This window comes from Nomascus leucogenys, chromosome X (genome assembly GCF_006542625.1).
Source record: "Nomascus leucogenys isolate Asia chromosome X, Asia_NLE_v1, whole genome shotgun sequence".
Classification (NCBI taxonomy): Eukaryota; Metazoa; Chordata; class Mammalia; order Primates; family Hylobatidae; genus Nomascus; species Nomascus leucogenys.
In genome coordinates, this window is record NC_044406.1 from 136,723,085 (window position 1) to 136,747,015 (window position 23,931).

At 38.7% G+C, this 23,931-nt stretch overlaps 1 protein-coding gene across 1 annotated transcript in view; it reads left to right on the forward strand.

The window, feature by feature from the left end:
- PASD1 (PAS domain containing repressor 1) overlaps nt 1–23,931 on the forward strand; it is a 105,528-nt gene that overhangs the window by 18,154 nt on the left and 63,443 nt on the right. Inside the window, exons 2-3 of the mRNA XM_012498767.2 lie at nt 17,570–17,625; nt 23,085–23,173. Coding sequence (XP_012354221.1) covers nt 17,598–17,625; nt 23,085–23,173 — 117 coding nt within the window. The 5' untranslated portion in view covers nt 17,570–17,597. The remainder of the gene's footprint in view (nt 1–17,569; nt 17,626–23,084; nt 23,174–23,931) is intronic.

The following is a 23,931-nucleotide window of genomic DNA, read 5'->3' on the forward strand; positions in this document are numbered from 1 at the left end:
AACATCAAAGTAATTTGTTGATAGGCAAGGGAACCAGAATTGGGAGAAATGCGGGATGTTCATGCTTCGTCCTAGTGAGCTGAAGGTCACAGATGGAAATTGGCGGTGGGTGTAAGGAGGGTGGTCAGGAAACAACACGTGACACTTGCAGATGGGCAAGAGCGTTGAAAAAGGGCCAATGCTAAGTAATGAAAAGGCAGTACACTACAGCAAGCGAGTGCTCAGGCACTGCCATGGACTCTCAGGATGGCCTTGGGAAAGTTAGCAAAAATATTTGGAACCCATTTTCCTCATGTGTAATAAATATCACTTAATGTTATTACTATCTTTAATTATTCTAAAATCTTATACTTTTCTACTGCTGTAAATCTAAATTCACTAACTATGGTTGAATATGAGCCCCATTCCAAGGGAGGTTTATTGCTTAAATATAAAAGTAACATAAGGAGGATGGTTTCATCTCCAAGGAACGCTTATAACAAGGGACCTGAGGACAGATTCCCTGTCAAGTCCCAGCGTAGTTTTTTTTTTGTGATTTTGAAGAAGAATGATAGTAACATATTCTTCATAATTAATTCAAAAATTGGAAGTATTTTTCAGTTCTATCTGTCTTTTAGATTTCACAGACTGTTTTAATCTTGATAAAATCCTTTCTAATTGTGGAGTTATAATGATTGACTTAAATGCCTCTCCTTATTGACTGTGAACTTTGTGAGGAAAGAGATTGTGGCATCTTCATCTCTGGATTGTCACACTTGGTATTGCTAAGGCTGGCTCGGAGGATGCACTTTGTGAATGTATTGGAAATAAATGCAGTGCTTCAGCTTTTCAACTTAAGGTGCTTTCATGTGTCCCAGTCCTAGAAGAATTCAGGCTAAGTCTAAGGGAAATCAAAAGAAGATCTAAAAGAGATAAAAATTTACTGATAGTTCTATCAGTTCTCAGCTAGATTTTTATAAGATGTCAATTTGGAGAAGAGTATGAATTTAATGGGTTAATAGAACATCAAGGTTGGTATATAGGCACATTCCTAGTGAGCAGAAGGTCACAAATGGATGGAAATTGTGCCATAGCTAGAAATGTAAGGACCATTAACAATAACTTTGCAATTCCCCTCTGAATCCCACAGTAGACCACTCTCATTGGGAAATTAAGGCTAGCCTTTGAAATAGAGATTGAAGAAATCAATCAGGGAAAGATAGCACCAGACAATACATCCAGAAGAAAAGCAGAAGCTTTTCTTTTCTTCGTATCAGGGGTTTATTGCTTCCTATACAGATTGATTCCTATGTTTAATATTAGGACATGCTTTGGGAATAATGAAAAACATTAAGTTCTACAGGCTGATTGAATTCCACTTAAAATCTTACAATTCGTATTTGTCACCTGGATATCTATAGGTCTTATTCACTAGGTTTTATTGTCCAGCTACTGTAACTAGCTGTGATAATGTGTACATTTGAGTAGCAGACTTCAGATTAATTTTCCTTTTTCAGGAGGTAAAGTCCTGCAAGGATGTCTTGTTCTTTTACTGGAAATCAAAGGGATGATGAACTTCCCTTTGCCTATTGGGGGTGGAGGTAGCCCTGGACAGTTATAGATAGTGTGAGACAGCACTTTAACCACTAGATGCAAGAAACTTGGAATTGATTTGTCTTGTAAATGCTTCCACAGGCCATTACCCATTCTCTAACCCTTTGAAACGTCTTTAGACATGATGGGGTTGGTAAACCTCACACAGAATTCACTATGGAAATTAAATATGCTGGATTTCTCTGGAATTATTGATTCTGTAAAATCCTAGGACTCCTAGGGACCACATCTCTTTGATTTTGGTATTCTAAATTCTCATTTCCTCTATTTTGTCATCTCATTGTATAGGACCATATTCTGTCACTGCACTTTGCAAAGAGAAGGGTGAGCTGTTAAGGTAACATAGTTTGTATCAAGTTTTCTATGTCATCTTTTGTACTTATATACATTTAATTTGATTGAACAAATACCCAACGCTTTGTGTCTGTGGTGCCCAGTTCTAGGTGTTTGAGGATATAGAAAGTGGAATAAGCCTTCCCTGTCCCGAGGAAGCTTACATTCTAGTGGAAGAATAAGAAAAATGCACATAAAGGGCAAGGTTTGGAAAAGAGGTCTTCAAAGGAAAGACTTGGGGTAATCCAGGTAGACTTCTTGGAAACAGTGGCATAGGTATATAAGGAAATCCAGTGTACTTTTTAACCCTTGTACCAGAGTCTCTGGATTCAAATCTTTGATCTACTACTTACTAGCTGGTTGATCTTGGGCTACCTTTCTGTGACTCAGTTTTTTCATCTATAAAGTGAAGATAACGTCAGATCATACCTCAAAAAGGTGTGAGAATCAAATAAATTACTTGCTGCAGAGGGCTTCAAGCAGGGCCTTTCCAGTAGTCTGGGATAATGGGGGACCCAGGGGAGGGCTTTAAGTGGAAGGACAGATCAAGTCAGTGTATAAAATCATATTGGCCGCTGGCTGAGGATGGACTTAGAGGGGGCAAAAATGGAGACCATGGAGGAAGAGGTGGTTGCAGGAATTGAGATGAAAGGGCCTGAGCTTGAGGTCTGGCATTGAGGATTGGTAGGAGCAGGCAAGTGTGAGCGATAGTACAGAGATGGGATCCAAGGACAGCCTATGGATGCAGGTCAGATGGGCCCAAACCAGGGCAGAGAAGGAAGAGCTGTTATGAAAATTGACTTGGCAGTCATCATTTGCAAGAATAGATTGATGATATTCATGCTTGAGTATTTTGTCATATAACTGGGATTTTCTCTGCTAATATCCAGGTAAATATGAATACCTGGCTTTCTACTCCTTTCAGAGGATTGTTATACAATAAATGTAGAAATTTAATTCTACCGAATTTTTGTTCTTTCAACCAAGGAAGGAGAATGTTGCATTCTGTTGATAAATAAGGGAGGGAAAGTAACAAACATTTAATCACCTGCCTGATACTGATCAGCAGAATTCTTACATGGCTTAGGGATTCTGGAGGAAAGGGTTGTGGGAAGGGCACTCAGTTTGACCATGGAAGAGGAAGCAGATTGCTTTGGGGCTTCATGTACAACCCAGGAAAATGCTGGGGGACAGGATGTAGAAGACTGCATCTGAGAGGGTAGCTAGAGAGCTTTCCTGGGCTAGAGTGAATGTGAAGGCTGTTAGAAAAGCTTAGGTGGTGTTGTCCAGAGAATGTAGTGGTTATAAACTGAATTCTAAAGTTTCCCACTTACTCATATACTCACTTTCACATCAGTTGGGCTTCCAAAATAGTTTAGAGAGCTTTTAGAGTAATCACTTCAGAGTTTAGTAAAAGAGAAAGAAGGTGGGTAGTGTAGCAAGACAGGGAAAGATCACCTTCCTTGAGAGTCAAAAAGCACTACAGAGGAGATGGTGAAGCAAATGTTTACAGACTGATTTTCCAGTGCTGTCAGGTACTAGCTATGTAACTTCAGACAAGCTACTTACACTGTGAGTCTCATTACCCTCACGTGGGAAATGGGAGTAATAGCACCTATCGAACGGGGCTGTTGTAAGGATTAAATTGTGACTTGTGAAATACACAGGACCTAGTATGTATGTAGTAATCTCAGTAAATGTTGTTTATTATGGCTCTACCTCTGCTGCCACTGCCCTACTTCAAGGTCCCAACCTCTCCCAGCTGAACTCCTTGGGTCTTCTAACTTAAGTGCTTCTCAAAGGTTAGTGTGCATAAACATGGCTTAGAGGACTTGATGCCGTGATGATTCTCATTCTACATGTCTGGGGCATCCCTAGAACTTGCCATCTTCTGTGAAGCTTCTAGTGCAGTATTGATTACTCTCTTGCCTGTTGCCCTGAATCAGTGGATTTATATAGGTGCCAGTCTTCCCCACAAGCCTGTGTACTGCCAGGGTGTGGCAGAGACAGGGGTTGAATTGCTGAGATTTCAGAACTGGCAGGAGCACAGAAGGGTTTTATGGACTTAATTGGAATAAGACTAGGATTAATCGTTTAGTGGATTGCTGATCTGTTTTAGAGCCTGCAGAAATTTTTGCTGGACCATCTAGAAACTTGAAATATTCTGCCGGAATCCGTTCAGGGATGCAAGAAATCTTCTGTTTCTCTAGTATTCCTTATTGTCTCAGACTAAGAGAACATGGCATATGAATTCCCAAAAGGGGGAAATCAGTAAGAAATACCCTTTTTAATCTGACTTCGTTTCTTTACAGATCTGGGTTTGCCTTTTTTTTTTTTTTTTGTATCTATCTTTTAGGAACAGGATTAGGATTAGCTGGGTGAGAGGAGGTGTTCAGCAAACTTTGGCTGACCGTTTGCATTTTTCCAGGTAGGACTCAGCGTTCCCTCATTCATTTATTCATCCACCAAACATTTATTCAACATGGGTTTTCTACCAGGCACAGTTTAGGGTGCTAGGAATACAATAAGTGACAAAATTGGCCTGACCCTGTTCTCAGAAGGGGCCACAAAATATGCACCTGTGCTCAGAATGCACCTCAGCTTTGGTCTAGGGAAGATTGGGCATTTTACCTGTGCAGGTATGTGTGTATGTGCGTGTGCGTGCGTGTGTGTGTGCGTGTGTGTGCATGTGTGTGTATGTGCATGTGTGCGTGTGCGTGTGTGTATGTGCATGTGTGCATATGTGTGTGTGCACGTGTGTGTATGTGCGTGTGTGTGCGTGTGTGTGTGTGTGTATGTGCGTGTGCGTGCTTCTGTGGAATTGAGTTCATTTTCTTCATTGCTTGGATTCCTTCCCAACGTTGCTCAGGTCAGGGTCTATGCTTGTGCAGTGAGAGCTTTACTGAAAGAACTAAGGTTAGAGAAAAGCACAGCCAGTCAGTAGGGATACCTCAAAAAAAACCAGGACGCCTGATTCTGTTCCTGGATCTCTTTTGGAGCATGACTTTGCCACCTGCCTTTCCTGGCATATTGAGTGGTGTATGGCACGCATATTACATAATCCAGGATAGATTAATTTACATTCTTGATTTTATCCGTTGGAAAGTTATGTTCCCTTAAGATGGATGAGTAACTGATAAAATATTGTCTTATGAGTTGTAATTTTTGAAGGAATTTTGATTGAAAATAAATTGGAAATTTCCACTGACTTGGTTGATATATTTATATCGTACACATTTAACATCATTACTGTCTACTTGGGAATTGTAAATATTTCATTCTTTCTCACTGATTACATGCCTTTAATAAACCTCACATGAGAAGATGACTTCACTGACATTGATGAAATGTGCCATGATGCATTTTCCCCTATAAACTTAAATTCCTGGAACCGTATTGAGATTTGAAAGACCATTTTCCTTTGCTTGAGCAATTGTTTATGAAGAGTGTGTACGTGTCTCTCTCTGTATAAAGACAGAGTTGATCCCTGATAGTGCACAGCAATTTTTATAACTACAAATATATGATGTGATTATCTTCCACAATAGCATTTTAAATACTTTGAGGTTTTTACTTTAAAATAAACAAATATTGTAACCAAAGTAATATCCAAAGATGTATTAGTCTCTGCATTCTGCCTTTCTTCTGACCTTCTCTGGTTTTCTTTAAAATTCCATGTAAACAGTTTAAATGATGTTTACATGAGTCAAACACTTTCTGGCCATTACTGCACTGGGAGGCCACAGAGTTTTCCTTCTCTCTGTCAGTCTGGCTAAGCTGACTGACAGACTGGGTGAGGGAGGACAGACTGATCTGCAGAGCACATTTCTGGGTGCTGCTGAAATAGTACTCATTCTGACAAATCGCTGATGAGGCCTGCCAGGAACTGCCTGTGATTTAGGCAACCCCACAGAGAGGGCAGTTATTCCTGGGTTCTAGAGCACTAACTAGTTAACTTTAACCTCTTCGGATGTGGACGAGTGAGGATATCTTCTCTCTTAGTCTCTCTTTATGAAATATAGAATATTGTTCATGATCATACTTTTTGCATCATTAGAAATTACTGCTAACATTTTCAACTTAATTCTGCTCAGTTAGGCCCAGAAACTCCAATCCTTGCATTGCTCTTTCTCTGGGACTTTTAATACACCTGCCCATTGCCTGCTGAAGATTCATTCCAGCCCCTTGACTTGTCTACTTTTTTTCTCGGTGAGCTTTCCCCGCACCCCTGCCCCAACTTCTTCACTTAGTCAATCTTTACATCACAGTTCTACACTTCAAGTACTGTGGCTAATATTCTTAGTGTCTCTTGTTCTCCTTGGTGCTCAGAAACACTCGGAGCAAGGACTGATGTGATCACCCCCCTTCCGCATTCCTCCATGTGGGCTGCTGTGTGTTGTTGGCGACAATGTCACTTCTGTGCAGATCATTACCACTACAGAGTTATCCTCTTCTGCCACATGTTGCACATTACGAGGGCATACATTAGGTGCCATGATACCCTGACTCTGCACCTAGACCTGAGACAGCACTTATTCATGACATGTTAGACTTACCTGGTAGGCCCACTGCATGGAGATCGGTCTCCACACAGTTCTCTCGTTGCCACAACAGGTGATGTGAAGAAACCTCTCTGTATTGCCAAATTTTTGCCATCACTGCCCCCTCTGAGAAGACTGCATCCTTCTCACAGTCTTTTAGACTTTATACTGCTATTAGCAATCTCTAATTAAAGCCATAATTTATTGGGTGGTTGCTATGAGTCAGTCATAGTGCTAGCCACTTCATACACATTAACTGAATTCTCATAAAAACCTTGGCATGTAGGTATTATAACCCCCGTTTTAAAGTTGAGATAATTGAGAATCATAGAAGTTAAGGACCAAAGGTCACACATCTATAAACAGGTAGAGAGTTGGGATTTAAACCCAGGTCCAATTGATTCCAGAGCCCAGTCTCTTCACTCTTCAACACTGGTGTCCACATTATTTTTGAGAGGAGTTTCTTAATTCTGGATGGCACACATACTAATTGTAACAAACTTTAAAAATATAAAAAAAAAATTGACTTGCTCATTGTTCTATCACTAAAGGACACCTTGTGAATGCTTTGCTTTTATTTCTCATTCTGTTTTCTACACAATATTTCATTTGATCATTTGCTTAACATGATTGGGTTCATATAGCACATACAATCCTGTAACCTTTTCCAGACAACATTATAAGAAATATTATTCATAATACAGATTCGCTGAAAACATGCTTTTCACTAGCCTCTGCATTGATTACAAAACGTGAAAAATCTACTGGGGGGTGTCACAAATGAGATATTCCATGAAATAAGAAATGTAATCTGGGGTGGGAGGATAAAGGGAGCTTGGACTCCCAGTCCTGGGCAAATGTTACTCTATTTGAAAATGAAGAATGCCACAAATAGAGACATTTCACATGGAACTGCACTAAAATTCAACTTTAAAAGGCAGAACAGGCAAAGGTGGAAGAGTACAAGTATTCATCTGAATTTGTGAAGGATTTGTTGGAAAGGACATCAGCCCTGAGATACGTAAGTAAACTCATGAATTACAGTGCGTTAGTCTTCATTCTAAAACTCTTTCCTAGTCCCCTAGGTTTGCATTCAGAAAGTCACGATCTTGCAATTCTTGCTCCTCAGCCTGGTTTCTCTCCTTCCACGGCTGTCAGGTGTAGTAAAAGTTCGGCATTGTAAAGTAGTCCATGGAGGGTGGAAGATTTAATACCTTGAACCTGACCCCATAGTAAATGGGTCCTGGACTCATTCTCAGGACATGTTCCACTTTCACTTTCACTTTTTAGTTTTATTTTTACTTTTATTTGAGATGGTCTCACTCTGTCGCCCAGGCTGGAGTGCGGTGGTGCCATGTCATCTCACTGCAACCTCCGCCTCCCAGGCTCAAGCGATCCTCCCACCTCAGCCTCCACAGTAGCTGGGTCTACAGGTGTGCACCATCATGCCCAGCTTATTCCTTATATCTTCACCATGTTGCCCAGGCTGGTCTTGAACTCCTGGGCTCAAGCTATCCTCCTGCCTTGACCTCCCAAAGTGCCGGGATTGCAGGTGTGAGCCACTGCACCCAGCCAGGACATGCTTCACTTTGATTCTAATTCAGGATTACAACTTTAGTGTCATTTAGTCCTGAAATATTTGTTCTGGGAGATATGGCACATGACATGCATGTCACATAGGTCCCAGATAGAACTCCTGCAACATGTTTCAGGAACATTAGCAACAGGAGCCCAGATTTTGATCAGCAAGTCGCTTTTCTCTAGAAAAGGTTGGTATTGCTGTGGCGCTTGAGCTGGAAGTCTGATATTTGGGTCTTGGAAGTTTTGAGACAAAGAGTTAGACTGAGGATTCTTTTGACTGTGGGCCTTATCCCAATTAGACACTGATAAATCTGTATTATCATAGTAGTCACGCCGGAAAGTATATGTCTAAGTGATTCTCAACTACAGAGAGCCAATGATGAATTAAATCCACCTATTCAGTGTGTTTTCTTGTAAACTAAAACAAATATCTATGTACACACACATCTACCATACATTTTTTCAGAAAATTAAAAATGGATGAGAACAACACTCCCCCCAAAACCTCTTAGAAGAAATGTTTGCAAGTCTGACCCTCTTGACCTTCATATTATACTTCAGTAATACAATTTGATGGGATTTTAGATTATTTCCCATTGATTTTGGAAAAACGTACTTATGTAAACAGCTATTTCCAACCAATTAATTATTATTTTGCATAGGAGGGCTGACTATTCTTGGCCTGAGAGCTTTTACTTAGCCTTACTCTTTTTCAATCTTTCCATGTTCTTTCACCGACGTAAGTTTCTGAATCTGTTGTTATAGAATGAATTACTGAGTGGAGAAGGTGCAAAGTCCGTTAGCAGTTAGGTGTTTCAGCCTACCTTGTCCAGTAGGTAAGGAGAGTGGTCAGGTATTTATCTGTGTATTTTGAGTGTGTGCTCTGTGTGAAGCTGTGTGCTGTTGGAGATATCAAAGATATGTAAAGCATGGCTCCTGACTTCAAAGAACTTGTAAACAAATTTTGTTGCCCCAAAACACAGAAGGGGCTATATTAAACACACACATACTCTCTCTCTCTCTTTTCGTCTCGCTCCATGGTAAAACTTCAAAATTTGAATGCCTCTTTTATCATAAATCAAATTTCAGTTTATGCATGGATCTGTTCCAATGTTGTCTCTTCTCTACTGGATGTGCGTGTTTCACCATGATTGATGAGCCTAAATATAGTACCTTTATAATAAGCTTTGATGTCTAATAGGCACACCCTTTATATTGCTGTTGCTCTTCAAAGTGATTGTAGGTATTTTGGCCCTTTACTTTCCACAGGAATTTTGTAATTAACTTGTGAAGTTACGTAGAAAAACAAAGCAAAGCAAAACAAAAAACTTACTGGGTTGATCAGAATTATGTTAATTTGTACATTAGTTGGGAAGATCTGATAAATTGATAATATTGAGATATCCCTTACACAGACTTGGCATTGTCACTGCATTTATTTATTTTATGTGATTCAATAAAGCCTTATTATTTCTAGTGTAGTATTTCTGTGCATTTTTGTTAAATTAGCTACTAAGCACTGTATAGTTTCCTTTCTATATGAAGAAACCTGTAAATGTTATTTAAGAACATGAAAAACGGGTTTGAATAATTGTAGAGAGAGAACTTTTCTTGATGGAAATATATACCATAAAGATGTATAATGTAATTTTAATAAATTACAATTAAGTTATTGAAGTTTTTGGAATTTAAAATTAATTTTTATAGTAAATCATTTTGAAATATTTTCCAATTTTCTTTGGGGTTTCTTCTTTGACCCACAGATTGTTTAGAAGTATGACATTTAACTTCCAAATATTTGAGGGGTTTCCAGATATTTGTTTGTTTAGTATTGATTACTAATTTAATCCTGTTGTGGTCAGAGAATAAAATCTGTGTGATTTTAATGCTTTAAATTTATTGAAACAGTAGATATTGAATCTTATTGAATGTTCCATATACAGTGGAAGATAATGTACGTTCCATAGCTGCCTGGATGTGGTGTTCTGTAAATATTATTGCTGGTAATGTTAAGTCTTCGATATCCTTACTTAATTTCTCTTTATTTATTCTATTGATTACTAAGGGGAGTATTTAAATTACCCACTCTTAATTGTGGATTTATTTACTTCTTCTTTCATTTCTGTCTGTTTTTACTTCACTGTAAAGCTTTGTAGTTAGATGTAAACATATTTAGGGTTGTTAAGTTTTCTTGATTGACTTCCTTTATCATTATGAAATGTCCCTCCTTTTCCCTAGTGATATATTTATCCTAGAGTCTACTTTGTGTAATATTAATATAGTCACCCTAATCTTTTATTATTAGGGCTGAGTGGTATATATGTTTTTATCCCACTTTTTTGTAGTTATTTAAGTTTTTTTTTATTTTATTTTTTAAAATTTTATTATTATACTGTAAGTTCTAGGGTACATGTGCACAACGTGCAGGTTTGATATATAGGTATACATGTGTCATATTGGTTTGCTGCACCCATCAACTCATCATTTACATTAGGTATTTCCCCTAATGCTATCCCTCCCCCAACCCCCCACCCCCCGACAGGCCCCAGTGTGTGATATTCCCTGCCCTGTGTCCAAGCGTTCTCATTGTTTGATTCCCACCTATGAGTGAGAACATGCAGTGTTTGGTTTTCTGTCCTTGTGATAGTTTGCTGAGAATGATGGTTCCCAGCTTCCTCCATGTCCCCGCAAAGGACATGAACTCATCCTTTTTTATGGCTGCATACTATTCCATGGTGTATATGTGCCATAGTTTCTTAATCCAGTCTATCATTGATAGACATTTGGGTTGGTTCCAAGTCTTTGCTATTGTGAATAGTGCCGCAATAAACATATGTGTGCATGTGTCCTTATAGTAGCATGATTTATAATCCTTTGGGTATATACCCAGTAATGGGATGGCTGGGTCAAATGGTATTTCTAGTTCTAGATCCTTGAGGAATCGTCACACTGTCTTCCACAATGGTTAATCCCACTTTTAACTTGTGTCTTTATAATTAAATTGAGTTTCTTATAGACTATAGATATAGTTTGGTCTTGCTTTTTAAAAACCTAATCAACAATCCTAAACTACATTTGTGTGTTTAGTCCATTGACAATTTATATTATTATTATTATTATTATTATTTTGAGATGGAGTCTCGCTCTGTCGCCCAGGCTGGAGTGCAGTGGCGCAATCTCGGCTCACTGCAAGCTCCGCCTCCCGGGTTCATGCCATTCTCCTGCCTCAGCCTCCTGAGCAGCTGGGACTACAGGCGCCCGCCACCACACCTGGCCAATTTTTTGTATTTTTAGTAGAGATTGGGTTTCACCGTGTTAGCCAGGATGGTCTCGATCTCCTGGCCTCGTGATCCGCCCACCTCAGCCTCCCAAAGTGCTAGGATTACAGGCGTGAGCCACTGCGCCCAGCTGATAATTTATATTATTATGAGTATGTTTTGATTTAAGTCTACCATCTTACTATATGTTTTCTGTTTGTCCTATTTGATCGCTGTTTCCATTGTCTTCTTTTTTCTGCTTTCTTTTGGATTAAATGAGCTTTTAATTAGTATTCCATTTTATCTCTTTTTTGATTTATAATCTATAATCTATATCTGTGCCTTTTATTTGTTGCTGTAGGCAGTTTGTCATATACATCTTTAATTTGTTACAGTCTGCCATGGATTAATATTGTGCCACTTCATGTATAATGTAAGAAGCTTACAACAGCAGATTTCTATTTTCCGCCCTCCCGTCCTCTGTGCTATCATTGTCACAGGTTTTACTTCAGCATATATTATAAACTCTAGAATATTTTGCTTTTACATCAATTATCTTTTAAAGAAATTAAGGAAGAGAAACATTCTTTTATATTTATGGACATATATATTCTTGCCAGTGCTTTTCATTCCTTTGTGTAGATCTGAGATTCCACCTGGGATCATTTTCCTTCTACCTGAAGTACTTCCTTTAACATTTCTATTAAAGCTGGTATGCTTCTCATTGACTTCTTTCAGATTTTGTTCACCTGAAAATATCTTTAGTTTTCTCAAAGGGTGTATTTTTGCTGGATGTAGAATTCTAGGTTGATTTTCCAGCCCCCCCTTCCCAGCACTTTAAAGATGTTTCATTATCTTTTGGTTTGAGTTGTTCTGATGGGAAGCCAGACAGAAAACATTATTTTTCCTCCTGTACTAAATGTATCTTTTATTTCTGTTTGCTTTTAAGATTTCTGTTTAAAATTGGTTTTCAGCAATTTGTTTTAGTTTTTCTTTGTGTTTATTTTATTGGGTTCACCAATATTCTTGGATATATGAGTTTATATTTTTCATCCAGTATGGCAAAAAAATTGGTAATTATTTTTACAAAAAATATTTTTGCCTCCCTCTTCTGGGAATCTACTTACTTATATTTTAGATTGCCTGATACCATCCCACACTGAGAGAGACTCTGCTCCTTTTCCTCTACTCTGGCTGGATACAACTCAAATGTCTTCCACATATGCACCTATTGTGGTGGTTATTTAGTTTTGTATTCATACCATTTGTTCTCTCCCTGGCAATTGATCTTTGACTGGTCTTGTAGAATGTCACCTTGCAGTCCGGGCGCGGTGGCTCACGCCTGTGATCCCAGCACTTTGGGAGGCTGAGGCAGGCGGATCATGAAGTCAGGAGATGGAGACCATCCTGGCTAACACGGTGAAACCCCCGTCTCTACTAAAAATACAAAAAAAAAAGTACCAGGCATTGTGGCAGGTGCCTGTAGTCCCGGCTACTCGGGAGGTTGAGGCAGGAGAATGGCATGAACCCGGGAGGCAGAGCTTGCAGTGAGCCAAGATCGTGCCACTGTACTCCAGCCCTGGCGACAGAGTGAGACTCTGTCTCAGAAAAAAACAAAAAACAAAAAACATGTATGCAGATTTCTGGAACTCTTTTTTCCCCCAGAGCTCCCTTCTTTCTGATACTCTGCTCCACAAATTGTAACCATCTTTCTTGGTTTTCTGAACTCTTGTGTCTGTCTCCTAAAACTTAATGAGACCACTTTATTCTGGTTGAGATCCTTTTCCCTCAATCATGGTCTGGAAGTGCCCTCAGGTAGAAATCTGGGATTTCTGTGGAGCTCTTCTCATTTTTGCTCTTATCTCAAAGATCACAGGCATGTGCTACCTGCTTTCCAGTGTCTTAGAATGGGCATTTCCTATAATTTGTCCAGTTTCCTAGTTGTTCATGGCAGGAGGACTGTTCCCACATCAGTTATTCTAGAGTGATAAGCAGCAATCCTGTCTTAGTCTGTTTTCTGTTGTTATAACAGAATACCTGAGACTGGGTAATTTATAAAGAAAAGAGGTTTATTTAACTCAAGGTTCTGCAGGATGAGAAGTTCAAGGGCATGGCCCTAGCTTCTGGCAAGGGATTTTGCGCTACATCACAACATGGCAGAGAAAGTCTAAGGGGATGGGGACATGTGCAAAAAGTGAGGCAAGCAGGAGGAGGAACTTCAGCTTCTAACAACCCAGTCTCTCAGAAACTAATCCATTCCCCCTGAGAAGTAATCCTGCATCAGGACAGTGAGAACTCACTACCAGGAGAATGGCACCAAGCCATTCATAACCCAAACCTTCTCACTAGGCTCCACCTTCCAGCACTGCCTCTTTTTAAGGATCAAATTTCAACATGAGTTTTGGTGGAGACAGGAAACCACAACGAAGCCATGGCAGACCTCTGTAACTTTTTGTTGCTATTGTATGTTTTAAGAATATTTCCTAATTTTGGTTGCTGTTATGTAGGAACAAATTAATTTTTAAATATTAATCTTGTACACAGCAACCTTGCTGGACTATTTTATTTCTAATAATTTGCAGAATTTCTTAGGTTTTCTATGTAGATAATCAGAGTGTTCATGAATGCAGACAGTTTTATTTTTCCTTTCCAATAATTATCCATTGTATTTACCTTTCTTGCCTTAAGGCATTGGTTAGCACCTTTAGCACTGTGTTAAGTGTTTTAGCAACCACTCTTTTTTTTCTTGAAACTAAAAAATTGCTTTAATGTTCTACCTTTAGGAGGTTTGTATGTTTCTGGTTGATATATTTTATCAGGTTAAGGAACCTCTTGTCTATTCCTAGTCTGTTAAGAATATTTTCAAAAATCATATGTGTGTATTAAATTACATCAAATGTGTTTTTCTGAATCTACTGAGATGATCACATGCTTTTTCTCTTTTTAACTGGGATGTTGAATTATATATTTTTTCTAATATGAAAGTATCCTGATATTTCTGGATTAACTCCACTTTCTTAATACCCTGCTGGTTTGAGTTTGTACAATTTATTTAGAATTTTTTCATGTGGATCATAAACAAAACTGACATAAAATTTCTCTTTTTGATGCTGCCTTTCTCTGGTTTGGTATGAAGAATATACTAGCATTATAAAATAGATGGGGTAATTTCTCTTTTTATGTGTTTTCTAGTGTAATCTGCATGAGATGGGAGATACCTATCAGTTTTCTAAATGTTTAGAAGCATCCATTTGCAAAATCATCAAGTTTTGTTTAGATTTGTTTAGGTTATTTTCTGTGGATGGATTTTTAACTACCGAATTTATTTATTTAGATTTGTAGAGTTTATTCAGGTTTTCTTTGTATCCTTAAATAGGTTTGGGTAAAATTCATTTTCCAAGGCAGTATCCCATTTTATCTGTTTCTCTGTTTTCAAATTTATGGGTATAAAGTTGATCATACTGCTTTTTACTATGTTGTATTTATAATACGCCCTTTCATTCCAAAATGTGTCCTCTCCCATGTTTCTTGATTAATCTTGTGTAACAATGCTGGCCAGGCACGGTGGCTCACACTTGTAATCCCAGCACTTTGGGAGGCCGAGGCGGGCAGATCACGAGGTCAGGAGATCGAGACCACGGTGAAACCCCGTCTCTGCTAAAAATACAAAAAAAAAATTAGCCGGGCGTGGTGGCGGGCGCCTGTAGTCCCAGCTACTCGGAGAGGCTGAGGCAGGAGAATGGCGTGAACCCGGGAGGCGGAGCTTGCAGTGAGCCGAGATTGCGCCACTGCACTCCAGCCTGGGCGACAGAGTGAGACTCCATCTCAAAAAAAAAAAAAAAAAATGCTTTGTTTATTTCACTAGTTTTTATTTTAAAAAACCATTTTAAGATTTCTGTTCTATCTTTATTTTTATTGCATTATTTTCTGGTCCTATCTATTATTTTCTTCTCCTTTCTTTAGCTTTACTTTTATTTTTAAATTATTTTGTTTACTAACTTATTAATTTTGTTTGTTTGTTTGTTTGAAATGGAGTCTCACTCAGTCGCCTAGGCTGGAGTGCAGTGGTGCGATGTCAGCTAACTGCAATCTCTGCCTCCCAGGTTCAAGCAATTCTCCTGCCTCAGCCTCCAGAGTAGCTGGGATTATAGGTGCCTGCCACCACGCCCAGCTAATTTTTGTATTTTAGTAGAGAGAGGGTTTAACCATTTTGCCTAGGCTAGTCTCGAACTCCTGACTTCAGGTAATCTGCCCGCCTCGGACTCCCAAAGTGCTGAGATTACAGGCGTGAGCCACTGCGCCCGGCCAACTTACTAATTTTGCTTACTAATTTGTTTACTAGCTTTTGTTTACTTTTTTTCCTAAAAGGCATTTAAGACTAAATGCTTTGGTACTGCTTTAGCTGCATTTTACTTTAATATATTTATAACATGTGCTATACTTGTAATACTTTAGTTCTGAGTATTTTCTGCTTTTCAGAGCTATTTAGGAAGTTTTGTTATTTTGAATGTTCAAATCGATCAGGTTTTGCATTGTCTTTTTATTATTGATTTCTAATTTAATTGTATTTGGGCCAGAAAATACGGTCTATATGATAATATTCTTTGGTATGTATTGATCTTTTTTATGGCTTAGAATGGCTTAGTTGTTTTTTGTGCTCTGAGATTTCACTGTGATATTTATAGGTGTGGTTTTATTTTGATTTATCCAGATTGGGTCACATTTTCCATTCTGGAAAATTTAAAATTATCTCCTTACTGCTCATCTCCCCTTGCTATTATGCCCATCTGGAACCCTTCTTAGATATATACTGTGCCTTCCCATTTTGTCCTTCATGTCTCATAACCTCTTGTTTCATATTTTCCAACCCATTTCTCCTACTGTATGGCAAGTTTCCTCATAGCTCTGTTCCACTTACTAATTTCCCTATCTGATGTTTCTAATACATTGTTCAATCCATCTTTTAAAAATTAGTTTCATTGAATATATCTATCTGTATAATTTCTAATTCATCTTTCTCCACATCCATTTGAAGTTTTTGGGGGTTTCATACTGTTGGGGTATGTGTGTGTGTGTCCCTTATTTTGGGGATTGATAGATTATTTCCTTATGTATTTTCTAATTTTGAATGGTGAACTCATCTTCAACAGTGCCTTATCTGTGGAAATTCTGTGGAATCTGTCTTTAGAAAGTATCTCTCCAGAAGGGGTTTATGTTTGCTTTCTCTGGAACCCCAAGGTTAATTCAGTATGGTGGTGTCTTTTCTCCTGTACCCAGAGAACATGCCGAGACAGACAAGCTTCCTGTTTTCTTCTTTTGTTGGTGGGAGGATTTTTTTTTTTTAATGTAATGTTAGCCTCTGGGAGTCCTGGCTACATGTAGGGAGAGGTGGTGAGTTTTAATTCCACTTCCCTGTTTGGGTTATTTTTTTATCCAATTTTTCTTTTCAATGTAATGTTAGCCTCTGGGAGTTCTGGCTATACATAGGGAGAGGTGGTGATTTTTAGTTTCACTTCCCTGTTCGGGTTATTTTTTACCTAGGAGAGCATTAACACCAAGCACGGGTTCATATTTTGTGCTCAGTACCTTTCCAGTGTTTGACTCCCTGAGCTTTCCCTTACTTAGAGAACATTTAAAGGATGTTTGCTGTATTTTAATCACTTTTTTGTAACACATATGTATTGGGATGCCATTGACATCTACCTTGAGGCTTTGGCCTTGAGGTGATGTATGAGTCTAATTGTACAGCTCAAAGCAGAGGACTTCAGTGATTTCAGGGCTATTGTTTTATATGTCAAGGATTTCTGTGAACATCAACAATAATACAAATTTTTCCCTTTTGTGGCATGTACATGCTTGGCATGAAGCTTTCAAACTGCATCTGTCTTCATTTCCTTAAATTTTCTCAAAGTTAGTGAAAGTTAAATGAATTTAAGGGTATGGAATTAAAACTACAAATATCTGGGGTTTTTTTTTTATTAAGGGTGTAACCACAGAATGTTTTTGTAACTTTTACAAATATATTCATTTGTAATGTTATTATCAAAAATATTCATTGGGGATTACGCAACAAAGCAAGTCTTCAACATCTACAGAACATATGAGAGTGTTACTGGTACTTAATGAAAGCCTATCTTTAAAAGAAGTAGACATTCCTTGAGGGAAAAGTGTTACGCGATTGAGAATTTTGATTAGTCTTATTGCTTTACTGTGATTCATCATAGACTGATCTCTTAGTAAAATGTTGCTTCACTTTGATTTCAGGAGTCTTCCTTACATCACTGAATAATGAATGAGGATGAGAGAGAAAAAGAGAAGAGGTATGCATTCATAACTGACTGACATTTCTGTCAAAGCCCTCTCCCTTGTCCTCTGTTCCCATTTCACATCTAGCAAAATGCCACTTCCTCAGGGAAGCCTAATTCACTCAGAGAAATGTGGTTTCTCCAGTGTTTTTTTTTTTTCATAACTCTCAGCCCCAACTCTATTATAATACTTAGCACATTACCTATTTACCTGACAGCCCTCTTCCTCAAACTGTGTCCTCCATGCCTTGCATAGTGCCTGCCCAGAGCTGACTCTAATGGTTGTCAAATGACTGACAAGTATACGGTCCCTGATATTTTTAGAAGACAGTTTTTGAGCCTTGGCTTGCCTCCAGCTTAAATTCACTTGTGTTTGAGAAGATAAATTAACTTATTTTTCCAGATCAAACTTCTAAAATAAATTCAAGTACACTGATCAAAAAGTTTTTGTCAAAAGTTTGCAGTATGATCTGTGGTTTTTAAAAGTAAAAAAAAAAATCAATTAGCATTTTATGGTTCAGTCTTCTCTCTGAGAAGCAGAATTGGCTTTGAAAGAGGCGCTTGAGTGATTATAGACCACTTAGAAAGAATTTAATTTTATCATAAACACTTGTTAAAGGAGGTAATAATATATGGTGGAACAAAGACCCATCGTTAAATTCAAATTAATTTGGACTTATTTTATATAATTCTTAGGTCACTGTGCCAGGTACTGTGCTGGGCTTTGTTCTGGAAGAGACAAGGAGACAGATATGCTCCCTACCCTCAAGGGCGCCACAGCAAAGGAAGATGAAGTTGGCTTTCATTTCCTTATTTTAATAATGATTATTATTGTTGCTTTATGGGTAATCACAGGACTGGATTTTTGCTCAAATATTGACACTAACTTCTCCCTTTCTCTCTTCTTACCTTCTGTTGTTCTGTCATCTGAATTCCCTGCCCCACCCTTGCCATTAGTAACCCTGATTGGTTTTCTTCTTCTCAATTAGGGATAAATCTGATGAATCCGAAAAGTCAAAGAAGGCCCAATTAACTGCCGTCTTGGCAAGACTGCGCCAAATACTGCAAATTCATGGCTATCCTGTAAAAGGAGTCAAATCTGAAACATCACAGAGCACCACTGGCCTTTCACAAAAGGAAAAAGGTTTGATTTTTTCAGCCTCCGCCATCCTTATAGGTTTTCGATTAGCCACATTGAAAATTAGCTGTGCGTGGGACAACTTGGTCTCTCACTTTACCTCAGACATTCTTTGGGAGGAATTAATGATTGGAAGAACTCTTGAAGTACCTTCTAATACACAGATAGTTTGTTTCTTTCCATTCACAAGTTTGTACATGGTTGACACTTAAAACGTGATTGAGATTCATGCAAAAGTGGGCCAAGGAAATGAAAATTAATGGAAGCATATGTGGGAAATAATGCAAATTTCTGTATCTTAAGCACTTAAAGGCATGTGGTAAATGTTGCTGAGGGAAACATGGCCCCAAGGCTGTAAAATATTACCTACAATATTTTAAGGTTTAACTCAGTAGGTTTGACTCAAAACATCTGAGTGGGTCATGCCCATAAATATGTAATTAGGTTGTAATAATCTCTTAACCTTAAAATAATTTTTGACCCCATGATACCTCCAGGTATTGCCCTATTTCTGTGCTCTCCTCCTTCACAGAAAAACTTACTGAAATGATTTTATGGGCCCTGTCTCCACTGGCTCACATCCCATTCTTTCTTCAACCCACTTCAATGAGGCTTTAGCTCCTACCATTCCACTACAACTACTTTTGTCAGGAATACCAGTGACCTTCACATTGCTGAATTATTTGGTTTAACTGTCCTCATCTTTCTTGACTTTTCAAAAACGTTGGACATGTGACCACTCCCTCCTTTTTGAAACACTTTTCTCTCAGCTTCCGGGACAGCACAATCACCAAGTTTCTTTTCTGGTTCATTGGAGTATTAGTCCACTTTCACACTGCTGCTGAAGACATACCCGAGCCTGGGCAATTTACAAAAGAAAAAGGTTTAATCGGACTCACAGTTCCACATGGCTGGGGAAGCCTCACAATCATTACGGAAGGCGAAAGGCACATGTTACATTGCAGCAGGCAAGAGAGAGAATGAGAGCTAAGCGAAATGGGTTTCCCGTTATCAAACCATCAGCTCTCGTGAGACTTATTCACTACCACGAGAGGAGTTAGTTATCTCCCACCAGGCCCCTCCCACAAACGCGTGGGAATTATGGGAGTACAATTCAAGATGGTATTTTGGCGGGGACACAGAGCCAAACCATACGAATTGACCACTCTTTATCTGTGTTTTTTTACTTCTTCCTCCCCTTTCAACTTCTAAACATGGGTGTGCCCATGGCTCAGTCCTTGGACTTTTTTCTCTTTTATGTTTACACAGTACTCATTTTCCAGGTTATCTCATCTGTTCCCTTGATTTGAAGTGTTATGTAGATATCAGTGACCACCACTTTTAAAATCTATCTCCAGCCCTGAACTCCTACCTGAGCTCCTTCCCTGAGAATCATACTTATTATAAAATCAGCAAAAGAGTTTTCTACGTGATGTCTTCAATTGCATATTCAATAGAAAGGTTAACATGGCCATAAAGGAACTCTTGATACCCCTCCACTGCATTGCCTCTCATCCCCACCTCCAGATCTCTTCATATCAGTAACTAGCAACCACCAGTCATTCTGCCAGCCGCACAAGCAAAAAGTTTAGAAGTCATTCTTGTTTCCTCCACTTCATTCACCATCCTATCCAATTCCTCTGAAATTTTTTTGTTTTCTACCTCCACAATATGTTTCATATCTATACATTTCTCACCATTTGCGTAGCCTTGATGTACCACCCAAATCCAGGCCACCATCATCTCTTTCTTTCTTTTTCTTTTTTAAATTGACCAATAAAAATTGTGTGGATTTATGACATAGAACACAGTATTTTGATATATGTATACACTGTGGAATGGCTAAATCCAGCTAATTGATGTATGCATTACCTCACATACTTACCTTTTTCTGATGAGACCACATAAAATCTACTCTCTTAGCAATTCTCAAGTGTACAATATACTGTTATTTACTGTAGTCACCATGATGTGCAATAGAACTCTTGAACTTATTCTAACTGAAATCTTATATACTTTGTCCAACATCTCCCCACTCCTTCGTCTCTGACTTTTGACGATGGTTCATAGCTAGATTCTGTCACTCTCCTGCTTAAAAGCACTTCATGGGCTGGGCGCACTGGCTCACACCTGTCATCTTGGCACTTTGGGAGGCCGAGGTGGGTGGATCACCTGAGATCAGGAGTTCAAGACCAGCCTGGCCAACATGGTGAAACCCCGTCTCTACTAAAAATACAAGAAATTAACTGGGTGTGATGGCAGGTACCTGTAGTCCTGGCTACTTGGGAGGCTGAGGCAGGACAATGGCTTGAACCCGGAAGGCAGAGGTTGCAGTGAGCTGAGGTCATGCCACTGCACTCCAGCCTGGGAGACAGAGCAAGACTCCATCTCAAAATAATAATAATAATAATAATAATAGTAATTAAAAGCACTTCATGTTTTACTCAGCATAAAATACCAACTTCTTACCATATACCCTACGTGATCTGACCCTTCCTGTCTCTCAGGCTTCATTTCCTACTGCTTTACCCCTTGGTCATCCCCCTGCAGCCACTCTGGGATCCTGTCATCTCTTTAAATAGGCAAAATGATTTCCTGTTTCATGTTGCACTTACTGTTTCATCTCCCTGAGACGGTTTGGTCCCATGTCTTCATATGGTTGCTTTCTTGTCAATCAAATCTTAGCTCAGATGTTGCCTTCCTAGTACCTTCCTAGTAAGGCTTTTCTTGGTCACCCGATCTTACGAATTATTGTACTTGCAGATACCTGAAACTGTCTGTTCTGTTGTCTATGTGTCGACTATCTGTCTACGCTGCCCCATCAGTCTGTAAGATACAAAAGAACAGTCACCTTATTTTTCTTGTTTATGCTATATCCTGAACCTGTAAAGCAGAATATGACCCATAGCAGAAGCTCTGTAAACATCTGTTAAATAAATGAATAAAAGAGGTTCAGTTTAACAACAAGTCCTGAATCCCTGCCATGACTTAAGTACCATGTTAGACATTGGGGATATGATGAAGAATTGGATATGATGCACACCTTAGAGAATAAACAAAAACAAGTTCATGGGTAATGGTAAAGTAGAAAAGTCATTTATGATTTATTTATAAAATACAGTGGTTGTCCTTTCTTGGCAATATATGAACTCCCCTCTCTTTTATATTTCTTTGAATGAAGTATAGGAGATGAAAGTTATTAGATGGAACTGGAAGGCAATGGAGAAATTTCTTCAGAAATTGACTATAGAAGAGTGTCATGGGTTGTTTCTTGAGTTTGAAGAGCTATGCCTAGAATTGAGTTTCCAAGCTGGGACAGTGGTCAGGATCACTGATCTTGAGGCATTTATGCAGTTGGCATGGTTTACTTTTCATGTTACTCCTATTTCACACCCAGTTACACACCCTATTTTCATTCCCTCATCAGTGAGGGCTCTAAAGCTCTCCTTATGCATGGCCTCCCTCTTACCCAACTCTACTCCTAGGAAAGAGTCAGAGACTCATGCCTGTCAAGAAAGCAATAGCCACTGTCAACATTATCCTTGTCATAGGATTTTACATTTTTAATAGAGATCAAAGTTGTATGCTATGAGTCTCATTTTTCTGTGAGGAGAAGGAACTAATGTTTATTGACATGAACCGTTAAAATCACTTGAGATTGGAGGGCTGTGTTAGTGAAGTCCCTTTGCTAGTGAAGTTAGTGGAGTAGGGTGGAGTTGGGGAGGTAGAGAGGGGCACATGTTGACAGCAAAGACTAAGCACAGGAGCAGAAACACACTTCTCATTGAGGAAACCAGAAAACCCTGAAGAATGTGATAGGACGGATGGGGGAGAGGACAGTACCAGTAGCTTTGAAGAAATAAAAGATAAGGCTTGAAGATATTCTAGTTAAGGAACCTTGCGTAAAGCTTAAATAGATGAAGCTAAAGAGTAGAATTTCATACTTTAGTCAAGACTAGGGAAGGGCTTTGGGGGTCTGGATCTGCTTAGAGCCCCTTGACTTACCTGGCAGATTATGGATACTGGGTTTTGGTAGAATTCAAGAGGAAAAAAAGAACTAGAAGTTGAAAAATCATAAAATTGTTGGACAGGTCATAAATTGTGTGGTAGAAATTGAGTTGGATGATCTTCAAAGTCTTTTTCAATTCCAAACACTTCTGTGTTTATGATCATTTATATACAATTAGTTAGCCAACATCAGATCCTTCATTAGCACTCAGCATTTTCTCATAAGAGTCTTTTCTATAAATTAAGTGTAACTTTGAAAAATCTAATACCCGTAGCTAATCATTTTAATGTGACACTGTTCTGTACTTTCTTCTTTTTTTCTAAAAAGACAAAGTCAATCCAGAAAGCCCTGAAAGGAAATTAAATTCGATTCCACCATTTCATACCTATGATTACTTCAACCAAGTGATGCTACAGGTAAGGGGCTTTTGTTCTTTGATTACTTCATATGTTGAATACATGTAATAGAAGACAAAGAATAGTGTTTGTCAAAGTGTGATTAGGAGATCATATGTATTAGAATCAACCAGGGAGCTTGATAACTTAAATCGTCTGAATCAGACTCTCAAACCTGTTAGGGCCGGGAGTTTGCATTTCTCTCAAGCTCCCTGGATGCTTCCTATGCCAGCTGAGTTTTGAGAACCACTGATTTTGAGTGACAACAAACACAAACAAGTCTTTGCATAGGTTAGTGGCAAGTTAAGTGGTTATCTGGTAGACTCGTTCAACATAGATGGTTATACTCTAATGAATTAGCCTTCAAGTAGTATTTCCCCCCCGCCAAGAATGTAAGGTGTTTATAATTTCTATCTCCAAGAGAACTGGTTAGTTTCACAAGCCACAAACTGCACTCCGAAGGACCATATTCCTTTGAGTCGGACAGATAAGGATACAGATTTTGCCTTTGTCACTTACTTGCTGTGTGTCTTGACTGAATTACCATCTCTGAGCCTTGATTTCTTTCTCTTTAAAATGGGTAAAAATTATCTTTATCTCATTGAGATGATGTGAGAATAAAATAAAGTGAACATGTGTAAAATATATAGTACAGTGTTTGGCAATATTAGACCCCTGGAAATTAACAGTCCAGTCCCTTTTCTCCTTCAGTACTGGCTGACCACCCAGCACTATGACCATTAGTGGTCATAATGGTGTCTGAGAAAGGCATTGTGTGA